The 11,825-nt window shown below is 53.7% G+C and overlaps 2 protein-coding genes across 3 annotated transcripts in view; one reads left to right on the forward strand and one right to left on the reverse strand.

The window, feature by feature from the left end:
* Nucleotides 1-11,825, reverse strand: part of LOC140402992 (hemagglutinin/amebocyte aggregation factor-like) — a 211,189-nt gene that overhangs the window by 96,734 nt on the left and 102,630 nt on the right. The gene's annotated exons all lie outside the window — the stretch shown is intronic.
* The window catches only part of LOC140402828 (potassium/sodium hyperpolarization-activated cyclic nucleotide-gated channel 4-like), a 55,958-nt gene that overhangs the window by 23,042 nt on the left and 21,091 nt on the right, over nt 1-11,825 (forward strand). The window contains exons 2-3 of the mRNA XM_072490449.1: nt 5,319-5,748; nt 7,673-7,834. Of these exons, the coding sequence (XP_072346550.1) occupies nt 5,319-5,748; nt 7,673-7,834 (592 nt within the window). The remainder of the gene's footprint in view (nt 1-5,318; nt 5,749-7,672; nt 7,835-11,825) is intronic.

Raw genomic sequence — 11,825 nt, forward strand, 5'->3', positions numbered from 1 at the left:
TGGGGTACAGGGTCCCCCTCCTCTCCTGAAGGTGCTGACTCTCACTGGGGTACAGACTCCCCCTCCTCTCCTGAAGGTGCTGACTCTCACTGGGGTACAGACTCCACCTCCTCTCCTAAAGGTGCTGACTCTTACTGGGGTACAGGGTCCCCCTCCTCTCCTGAAGGTGCTGACTCTCACTGGGGTACAGACTCCCCCTCCTTTCCTGAAGGTGCTGACTCTCACTGGGGTACAGACTCCCCCTCCTCTCCTGAAGGTGCTGACTCTCACTGGGGTACAGCCTCCCCCTCCTCTCCTGAAGGTGCTGACTCTCTCTGGGGTACAGACTCCCCCTCCTCTCCTGAAGGTGCTGACTCTCACTGGGGTACAGACTCCCCCTCCTCTCCTGAAGGTGCTGACTCTCACTGGGGTACAGACTCCCCCCTCCTCTCCTGAAGGTGCTGACTCACACTGGGGTACAGACTCCCCCTCCTCTCCTGAAGCTGCTGACTCTCACTGGGGTACAGACTCCCCCTCCTCTCCTGAAGGTGCTGACTCTCACTGGGGGACAGACTCCCCATCCTCTCCTGAAGGTGCTGACTCTCACTGGGGTACAGACTCCCCCTCCTCTCCTGAAGGTGCTGACTCTCACTGGGGTACAGGGTCCCCCTCCTCTCCTGAAGGTGCTGACTCTCACTGGGGTACAGACTCCCCCTCCTCTCCTGAAGGTGCTGACTCTCACTGGGGTGCAGAGTCGTCTCCTCTCTCAGTTAATCCATTCTGTGCAGCGTGGTTAATGGACTGTAACTGGCACTGAAGGTTATTTCTAGGTCAGAATGTGTCTGCAGGTTCTACGGAGAATGGAAATATTTCAGTCATCAGTCAGCACCACAGGGAATCCTTTCATTGATGAGCATGTTTGCTTGCGTTGTTGATTGTGAAATTTCTGACTGGATGGCTGGGTCTGCCTCACAGTGTGTGCCAGTGGGACAGAGCAATCAACCTCCCCGTGGAGAGAGTTCACCTTTCAACCATCAGTTACACAGCCTGTATCGCGCTCTCTGGCTGTCCTCCTGACTGACATTGTGTGCACATTTCTCTGTGCACGCGTGTGTATCTTTCTGCGTGTGCATTTGTGTGCATGCGTTTCTGTGTGCAATTCTGTGTGGCCGGAACTGCATGCATTTATGTGTGAATGTATGTGTGTGTGCCTGTGTGTGTGTCTGTATGTGCGTGTGTCTGTGTGCATTTCTATGTGTGTGCCTGTATGTGTGCATTTCTGTGCATGTGTGCGTATATTTCTGTGTTTACATTTGTGCTGGTGTGTATGCGTTCATTTATGCGTGTGCTTGTGTATCTGAGCATTCCTGTGTGCATGTGCATGTTTCTATGTTTTATCGTGTGCGCCTGTCTGTGTATGCCTGTCTGTGTGTGCGTGTCTGCCTGTGTTTGTGTGTGTGTGTGTGTGTCAGTGTTTCTATGTGTGCGCCTGTGTGTGTGTGCCTGTCTGTGTTTCTGTGTGTGCGTGTGCGTCTGCCTGTGTTTGTGTGTGTGTCTGTCTGTTTCTGTGTGTGTGCCTGTCTGTGTTTCTGTGTGTGTGCCAGTCTGTGTTTCTGTGTGTGTGCCTGTCTGTGTTTCTGTGTGTGTCTGTGTTTCTGTGTGTGCCTGTCTGTGTTTCTATGTGTGTCTGTGTTTCTGTGTGTGTGCATCTGTGTTTCTGTGTGTGTGCATGCCTGTGTGTGTGCCTGTCTGTGTTTCTATGTGTGTCTGCGTTTCTGTGTGTGTGTGTATCTGTGTTTCTGTGTGTGTGCATGCCTGTGTGTGTGCCTGTCTGTGTTTCTGTGTGTGTCTATCTGTGTTTCTGTGTGTGTGCCTGTCTGTGTTTCTATGTGTGTCTGCGTTTCTGTGTGTGTGTGTATCTGTGTTTCTGTGTGTGTGCATGCCTGTGTGTGTGCCTGTTGTGTTTCTATGTGTGCGTCTGTGTTTCTCTCTGAGTATTTCTTTGTGCACGATTCCTGTGTGTGTAACAATGTGTTTCTGTGCTGTTTGTGCATGTGTGTGAGTGTAGCTATGTGTTTTTCTGTGTGCCGAGATGTGTATGGGTCAGTGTTTCCAATTCTGAATCTGTGAGGTTGTGTGTGTGTTTGTGTGCATCCTGTGTATTGGTTTCTCTGTGTGTGAGCATTTCTGTCAGTACATGTCCGTTATGTGTGTACTTGTATGTTATAACCTGCCTGCTTACCATTGGCTGGGGACTAATGATAATCCCACAATCCTGTGGGAGTATGGGTTTCCCCAATGAGGGGGGCGGAGAAACCATGAGTAAACTCCTAGCATAAATAAAGCTGGCCAGTTTGGAACCAGCAGGAAGGAGTGAGCAGCAAGGGAAGTTGCTGCTGTTGTGTATATATATGTGTTATTGTAAATAAATGTTATTACTTTGTATCCTTAAAACTCGTGCTGGATTCTTCGTGGCCCTCACAAAACTGTGTTTCTGCATGTGGATGTATTGTGTATATTTGTGTTTGTGTGCATATGAATATATATGTGTGTGAATTTCAGTGTATGTATGTGCGTGCTCCTATGTGCATGTATGCATTTGTGTGTGTGCATTATTGTGTGAGCTTGTGGGCGTAACTGCATTTTTGTGAGACTGTGTTTTCTGCATACGTGTGTGTATATGTATGTGTGTGTCTGCATGTGTGCATTTCTGTGTGTTTGTGTACATTTCTATGTGTGCATGTGTGTATATTTCTGTGTTTAGAACATAGTACAGCACAGCACAGTACAGGCCCTTCACACATTATGTTCCCTCGTGACAGCCATTTCCGCCCTGGGGAAAAGTCTCTGGCAATCCACTCTATCCATGCCTCTCATCACCTTGTACACCTCTATCAAGTCACCGCTCTGCCTTCTTCACTCCAGTGAGAAAAGCCCTAGCTCCCTCAACCTTTCTTCATAAGACATGCCCTCCAGTCCAGGCAGCATCCTGGTAAATCTCCTCTGCACCCTCTCCAAAGCATCCACATCCTTCCTATAATGAGGCGACCAGAACTGGACACAATATTCCAAGTGTGGTCTAACCGGGGTTTTATAAAGCTGCAGCAAAACCTCGCGGCTCTTAAACTGAATCCCCCTGTTAATGAAAGCCAGCACACCGTACGCCTTCTTAACAACCCTATCAACCTGGGTGGCAACTTTGAGGGATCTATGTACGGGGACCCCAAGATCCCTCTGTTCCTCCACACTTCCAAGAATCCTGCCTTTAACCCGGTATTCAGCATTCAAATTCGACCGTCCAAAATGAATCACTTCACATTTATCAAGGTTGAACTCCATCTGCCACTTCTCAGCCCAGCTCTGCATCCTGTCAATGTCCTGTTGTCACCTGCAACAATCCTCAACACTATCTACAACTCCCCCAACCTTCGTGTCATCGGCAAACTTACTAACCCACCCTTCCACTTCCTCATCCAAGTCATTTATAAAAACCACAAAGAGCAGAGGTCCCAGAACAGATCCTTGCGGGACACCACTGGTCACCGACCTCCAGGCGGAATACTTTCCATCCACTACCACTCGCTGTCTTCTTTTGGCAAGCCAATTCTGTATCCAGACAGCCACATTTCCCTGTATCCCATGCCCCCTAACTGTCAGAATGAGCCTACCATGGGGAACCTTATCAAACGCCTTACTGAAATCCATATACACCACATCCACTGCCCGACCTTCATCAATGTGTCTCGTCACATCCTCGAAGAATTCAATGAGGCTTGTGAGGCACATGTGTATTTGTGTGTATGCGTTCATTTGTGCTAGTGCATTTCTGTGTATATGTGTATGTTTCTGTGTTTCTTTGTGTGCCTGTGTTTGTGTGCCTGTCTGTGTTTCTGTGTATGTGTGTCTGCCTGTGTTTGTGTGTGTGTGTGTCTGCCTGTGTTTGTGTGTGTGTGTCTGCCTGTGTTTCTGTGTGTGTGTGTCTGCCTGTGTTTCTGTGTGTGTGTGTCTGCCTGTGTTTCTGTGTGTGTGTGTCTGCCTGTGTTTCTGTGTGTGTGTCTCTGTCTGTGTTTGTGTGTCTGCCTGTGTTTCTGTGTGTGTGTCTGCCTGTGTTTCTGTGTGTGTGTGTCTGCCTGTGTTTCTGTGTGTGTGTGTCTGCCTGTGTTTCTGTGTGTGTGTGTCTGCCTGTGTTTCTCTGTGTGTGTCTGCCTGTGTTTCTGTGTGTGTGTCTGCCTGTGTTTCTGTGTGTGTGTCTGCCTGTGTTTCTGTGTGTGTCTGTGTCTGCCTGTGTTTCTGTGTATGTGTGTCTGCCTGTGTTTCTCTGTGTGTATGTGTGTGCCTACCTGTGTTTCTGTGTGTGTGTGTCTACCTGTGTTTCTCTGTGTGCCTGCCTGTGTTTCTATGTGTGTGTGTCTGCCTGTGTTTCTGTGTGTGTGCCTGCCTGTGTTTCTGTGTGTGTGTCTGCCTGTGTTTCTGTGTATGTGTGCCTGTGTTTCTGTGTGTGTGTCTGCCTGTGTTTCTGTGTATGTGTGTGTGCCTGTGTTTCTGTGTGTGTCTGCCTGTGTTTCTCTGTGTGCCTGCCTGTGTTTCTGTGTGTGTGTCTGCCTGTGTTTCTGTGTGTGTCTGTGTCTGCCTGTGTTTCTGTGTATGTGTGTCTGCCTGTGTTTCTCTGTGTGTATGTGTGTGCCTACCTGTGTTTCTGTGTGTGTGTGTCTACCTGTGTTTCTCTGTGTGCCTGCCTGTGTTTCTATGTGTGTGTGTCTGCCTGTGTTTCTGTGTGTGTGCCTGCCTGTGTTTCTGTGTGTGTGTGTCTGCCTGTGTTTCTGTGTATGTGTGCCTGTGTTTCTGTGTGTGTGTCTGCCTGTGTTTCTGTGTATGTGTGTGTGCCTGTGTTTCTGTGTGTGTCTGCCTGTGTTTCTCTGTGTGCCTGCCTGTGTTTCTATGTGTGTGTCTGCCTGTGTTTCTGTGTGTGTGTGTGCCTGTGTTTCTGTATGTGTGTGTGTGCCTGTGTTTCTGTATGTGTGTGTGTGTGCCTGTGTTTCTGTGTGTATATCTATGTGCACGATTCCCTGTGTATGTAAAAACTTGTTTCAGTGCTGTCTGTGTGTGTGTGTGTAAATATGTGTTACTGTGAATTGATTTCTTTGTGTGTGAGCATTTCTGTGTGTACGTGTCTGTCGCGTGTGTACCTGTGTTTCGGCATGTGAATGCCTGCGTGTATATGTGCGGGGTGCACATAGGTTTGTGACGGCGTGAGTAAGTTTGTGTGTGGATTTCAGTGTGTGCGGATTTCACGTGACGATGTGACGGTATCAGTCTGTGCCGACTTTCCCTTTGGGCAGGTTTTACTGGGATCTTGCTATGCTGCTGCTGATGGTGGGGAATTTGATCATTCTGCCGGTGGGAATCACGTTTTTCAAGGATGAGAACACTCCTCCCTGGATTGTCTTCAACGTGGTCTCCGACACCTTCTTCCTCATCGACCTGGTGCTGAACTTCCGCACCGGGATAGTGGTGGAGGACAACACGGAGATTATCCTGGACCCTCACACCATCAAGATGAAATATCTGAAGAGCTGGTTCCTGGTGGACTTTGTGTCCTCCATCCCCGTCGATTACGTCTTTCTGATTGTGGATCTGGAGACCAGGGTGGATTCCGAGGTCTACAAGACAGCCCGGGCTTTACGAATTGTCCGATTTGCCAAGATCCTCAGCTTACTGCGTCTCCTGCGTCTCTCCCGCCTCATCCGATATATACACCAATGGGAGGAGGTAATCTTCCAATTTTCCAACCACAGGCGGAGACCATGCAGCCCATTGAGCCTATCCCAGCTCATCGAACGATCTCGATCCAATTATTCCCTATTCCTCCCCTCCCCACGCTTTCCCTCCCAAAATCCCTGCTAATGCCCCCCCTTCCCGGATTACCCGATTCCCGGTACTTTCGAAAGTTCCGATTGAATCTGCAGTCATCGCCTTCCCCACCCCCACCTCGCGCTGTGTTGACATTAAAATTCTCCTCGCTCCCCCCCCCCCCCCCGCCCCCGCGCCCCCCCCCCCCCGATTCACTTCAATCTGTGCCCCCTCCGGCTACCCACCATCCGCCCAGCGGGGAAACACTTCCTCCTCATTCACCCCATCCACCCTCTCGATTAACTATCCCAGAGCCTCCCCCGACTAAATCACCCAAACCCCCTGATTAAACCCCAAATCCCAAACCCCCCGAACCCTGAACCCCCCAAACCCCCCGAACCCCCCAACCCCCAACATCCCAAACCCCAAACCCCGAACCCCAAACCCCGACCCCCCCAAACTCCAACCCCCGAACCCTGAACCCCCCAAACCCCAAACCACCCGAACCCCAAACCCCCCAACCCCCCACATCCCTGAACCCCAAACCCCCCGAACCCTGAACCCCCAAACCCCCCGAACCCCAAACCCCCCGAACCCCAAACCCCCCGAACCACCCGAACCCCAAACCCCCCAACCCCCAAACCCCAAACCCCGAACCCCAAACCCCGACCCCCCCAAACTCCAACCCCCCGAACCCCAAACCCCCCAAACCCCAAGATTAATCCCCAAACCCCCCGAACCCCGGAACCCCAAACCCCCCAGAACCCCAAACCCCCCGAACCCCAAACCCCCCGATTAAACCCCAAATCCCAAACACCCCGAACCCTGAACCCCCCCAAACCCCAAACCCCCGGAACCCCAAACCCCAAACCCCGAACCCCAAACCCCGACCCCCCAAACTCCAACCCCCCCGAACCCCAAACCCCAAGATTAATCCCCAAACCCCCCGAACCCCAGAACCCCAAACCCCCCAGAACCCCAAACCCCCCACCCCCAAACCCCCCAAACCCCAAACCCCCCGATTAAACCCCAACTCCCAAACACCCCGAACCCTGAACCCCCCAAACCCCAAACCACCCGAACCCCCCACCCCCCAAACCCCAAGAACCCCAAACCCCAAACACCGACCTCCCCAAACTCCAACCCCCCGGACCCCGAACCCCCCAAACACCAACCCCCTGAACCCCCACCCGCAAACCCCCCGAACCCCAAACCCCCACCCCCAAACCCCCCAATTAATCCCCAAACCCCCCGATTAAACCCCAACCCCCCCAAACCCTAAACCCCCCAAACCCAAATTAAACCCCAACCCCCCCGATTAAACCCCAAACCCCCCGATTAAACCCCAAACCCCCCGATTAAACCCCAAACCCCCCGATTAAACCCCAAACCCCCCGATTAAACCCCAACCCCCCGATTAAACCCCAAACTCCAAACCCCCCGATTAAATCTCCTCATTAACCACAGTTTTCAATCCCGCTCTCCGGATGTTTCCGATGTTCCTCGTCGCTGGAATTCCTCCCCAGCGTGCTGTCGGATTATCGGATCTCACTGCACAGGAGCAGGCCTTTCGGCCCCGTGCTGTTCCTTTAGAGGGGCTTTTCAATTGGCCCCGCCCCCTCCCGCCCCACCCGCGCTCTATCCCCCCCATCCAGCTTTCCCGAACGTCCTTGACGATCGCGTCGGCCCCCTCCTGGTGAATCGGCCCGTGTTGACGATCGCGTCGGCCCCCTCCTGGTGAATCGGCCCGTGTTGACGATCGCGTCGGCCCCCTCCTGGTGAATCGGCCCGTGTTGTCGGGCTGGCCGTTCCCTGGGTGAAACTGTCTTGTTCTGGTGTTTAGATCTTCCACATGACCTACGACCTTGCCAGCGCTGTGGTGAGGATCGTTAACCTGATCGGGATGATGTTGCTCTTGTGTCACTGGGATGGGTGTCTCCAGTTCCTCGTGCCAATGCTCCAGGATTTCCCGGACGATTGCTGGGTGTCCATCAACCACATGGTGGTAAGCATCCCAGCGTCTGCGCAGGGGTGGGGGGGTGGGGGGGGGGGTGCATGAAGCCGGTGGGAGATCCAGGGCTGGGAGTGGGGAAAGACTAGTGGGAGGGGTGGGGGGATCAGTAACTGTGGGGGGTGGGGAGGGAGCAGGGCCTGGGCAAGAGGCGGAGAGGGGGGGGGGGGGAGTCGGTGCGGGGGCAGATCAGGAGCTGGGGCCTGTGGGGCGACTGGGAACTGGATTGGGGGGGGGGGGGGGGCGGGGACTTGGGGCTGTGGCGGGGATCAGGAGCTGGGGGTGAGGCGGGGGAGAGAATCGGGTCGGCGGGGGGAGCTAATCCTTTGAGGTTTGCACTCGGAGGGGATCGCGGAGCTCCCGGCCTGTCTGTTGCCAGATGATGGTGACTGATTTCTAACTGGGGAGAGTCCAGGGAGAATGTGGGGGCCCAGTAACATGTGGTCCGGCCTACACACCTCCTCCAGTCAGCACTTTAGGTCATTCAACACTCACTCCCTCAGGGACTTTTTCGAGGAGGTCACTAAGATGATTGATGCAGGTAGGGCAGTGGATGTTGTCTATATGGACTTCAGTAAGGCCTTTGACAAGGTCCCTCATGGTAGACTAGTACAAAAGGTGAAGTCACACGGGATCAGGGGTGAGCTGGCAAGGTGGATACTGAACTGGCTAGGTCATAGAAGGCAGAGAGTAGCAATGGAAGGATGCTTTTCTAATTGGAGGGCTGTGACCAGTGGTGTTCCACAGGGATCAGTGCTGGGACCTTTGCTGTTTGTAGTATATATAAATGATTTGGAGGAAAATGTAACTGGTCTGATTAGTAAGTTTGCAGACGACACAAAGGATGGTGGAATTGCGGATAGCGATGAGGACTGTCTGAGGATACAGCAGGATTTAGATTGTTTGGAGACTTGGGCGGAGAGATGGCGGATGGAGTTTAATCCGGACAAATGTGAGGTAATGCATTTTGGAAGGTCTAACGCAGGTAGGGAATATACAGTGAATGGTAGAACCCTCAAGAGCATTGACAGTCAGAGAGATCTAGGTGTACAGGTCCACAGGTCACTGAAAGGGGCAACACAGGTGGAGAAGGTAGTCAAGAAGGCATACGGCGTGCTTGACTTCATTGGCCGGGGCATTGAGTATAAGAATTGGCAAGTCATGTTGCAGCTGTATAGAACCTTAGTTAGGCCACACTTGGAGAACAGTGTTCAATTCTGGTCGCCACACTACCAGACGGATGTGGAGGCTTTAGAGAGGGTGCAGAAGAGATTTACCAGAATGTTGCCTGGTATGGAGGGCATTAGCTATGAGGAGCGGTTGAATAAACTCGGTTTGTTCTCACTGGAACGACGGAGGTTGAGGGGCGACCTGATAGAGGTATACAAAATTATGAGGGGCATAGACAGAGTGGATAGTCAGAGACATTTCCCCAGGGTAGAGGGGTCAATTACTAGGGGGCATAGGTTTAATGTGCGAGGGCAAGGTTTAGAGTAGATGTACGAGGCAAGTTTTTTACACAGAGGGTAGTGGATGCCTGGAACTCGCTACCGGAGGAGGTGGTGGAAGCAGGGACGATAGTGACGTTTAAGGGGCATCTTGACAAATACATGAATAGGATGGGAATAGAGGGATACGGACCCAGGAAGTGTAGAAGATTGTAGTTTAGTCGGGCAGCATGGTCGGCACGGGCTTGGAGGGCCGAAGGGCCTGTTCCTGTGCTGTACTTTTCTTTGTTCTTTGTTCTTTGATAATTCTCCAAGGGAGCAATCATCACGGAACCAGGGACCGAGGCCTCTGACTGATGTGGAGCCTGACTTTTAATCCCAACTTTAACAAGGTTGAAAATCGATTGAATAGAGCGAGAAACAAACATTCCTCCTTCCAATGTGTCCCAAGCAAATCTCTCCTTTACATAGATACATAGAACATACAGTGCAGAAGGAGGCCATTCGGCCCATCGAGTCTGCACCGGCTCTTGGAACGAGCACCCTTCCCAAGGTCCACACCTCCACCCTATCCCCATAACCCAATAACCCCTCCTAACCTTTTTGGTCACTGAGGGCAATTTATCACGGCCAATCCACCTAACCTGCACATCTTTGGACTGTGGAAGGAAACCGGAGCACGCGGAGGAAACCCACGCACGCACGCTCTCTCTCTCGCGCTCCCTCCCTCTCTCTCTCCCCCTCCCTCACTCACACTCCCTCCATCCCTCCCCCTCCCTCTCTCGCTCTCCCACTCCCTCGTTCTCCCTCCCTCTCTTGCTCTCTCGCTCTCCCTCTCTCACTCTCCCCCCTCCCTCTCTTGCACTCCCTCCCCCTCTTCCTCCCTCTCCCCCTCTCTCGCTCTCTCGCTCTCCCTCTCCCTCCCACTCTCCCTCTCCCACTCCCTCCGCCTCTCCCTCTCTCTCCCACTCTCTCTCCTCTCCCCCTCTCCCTCCCTCTACCCCTCTCCCTCTCTTGCTCTTCCTCCCTCTCCCTCTCCCTCCCCCTCTCCCTCTCCCTCCCTCCCTCCCCCTCTCCCTCCCTCCCCCTCTCTCCCTCTCTCCCCCTCTCTCGCTCTTCCCCTCTCTCCCTCTCCCTCCCACTCTCGCTCTTCTCCTCTCCCCCTCTCTCTCCCTCTCCCTCTCTCGTTCTCCCTCCCTCTTCCCCTCTCTCCCTCTCCCTCCTCCTCTCCCTCCCTCTCTCTCTCCCTCTCCCTCTCCCTCCCTCTCCCTCTCTTGCTCTCCCTCCCTCTCCCCCTCTCCCTCTCCCTCCCTCTCCCCCTCTCCCTCCCTCTCCCTCCCACCCCTTCTCTTCCCCTCTCTCTCCCTCTCCCCCCTCTCCCTCTCTTGCTCTCCCTCCTTCTCCCTCTCCCTCCCTCCCCCTCCCCCTCTCTCACTCTCCCTCCCTCTCTCGCTCTTCCCCTCTACACCCTCTCCCTCCCTCTCCCCTCTCTCGCTCTCCCTCCCTCTTCCCCTCTCTCCCTCTCTCCCTCTCGCTCTTCCCCTCTCTCCCTCTCCCTCCCTCTCCCGCCCTCTCCCCCTCTCTCGCTCTCCCTCCCTCTTCCCCTCTCTCTCTATCTCGTCCTCCCTCTCCCCTCTCTCGCTCTCCCTCCCTCTTTCCCTCTCTCTCCCTCTCTCCCTCTCCTTCTCCCTCCCCAACTCTCTCTCCCCCTCTCTCGCTCTCCCTCGCTCTCCCTCTCCCCCTCTCTCGCTTTCCCTCCCTCTTCCCCTCTCTCTCCCTCTTCTCCCTCCCTCCCCCACTCTCTCTCCCCCTCTCTCGCTCTCCCTCCCTCTCCCCCTCTCTCGCTTTCCCTCCCTCTTCCCCTCTCTCCCTCTTCCCCTCTCTCCCTCTCTCTCTCTCCCTCTCCCTCTCCCTCCCTCTTTCTCGCTCACTCGAGGCTGTCCTTCTTTAATCTCTGCCGACTGTTAACAGCACCAGCACGCAGACAGCGGCAGTTCAAGGGGGTGGGTGACCACAGCCTCCTCAAGGGGCAATTGGGGATGGATAATAAATACCAGCCCAGCCAGCGACCCCCCCATCCTGTAAACAAAATAGTAAAGAGGTGAGCGCTCGCTCGAATGATCTGGATTAGATTGGATGTGGGTCAGGAATATTCCAGATATTCCCACTCACATTGAGGCCTTGATCCAGCCTCGCCTGGGAGAACTTGGCGGGAACTGGGCAGTACAGTGGTTAGCACTGTGGCTTCACAGCTCCAGGGACCCGGGTTCGATTCCCCGCTTGGTCAGTGTCTGTGCGGAGTCTGCACGTCCTCCCCGTGTGTGCGTGGGTTTCCTCCGGGTGTTCCGGTTTCCTCCCACAGTCCAAAGATGTGCAGGTTAGGTGGATTGGCCGTGATAAATTGCCTTTAGTGACCAAAATTGCCCTTAGTGTTGGGTGGGGTTACTGGGTTATGGGGATAGGGTGGAGGTGTTGACCTTGGGTAGGGTGCTCTTTCCAAGAGCCGGTGCAGACTCGATGGGCCGAATGGCCTCCTT

Source organism: Scyliorhinus torazame, chromosome 26 (assembly GCF_047496885.1).
Source record: "Scyliorhinus torazame isolate Kashiwa2021f chromosome 26, sScyTor2.1, whole genome shotgun sequence".
Taxonomy (NCBI): Eukaryota; Metazoa; Chordata; class Chondrichthyes; order Carcharhiniformes; family Scyliorhinidae; genus Scyliorhinus; species Scyliorhinus torazame.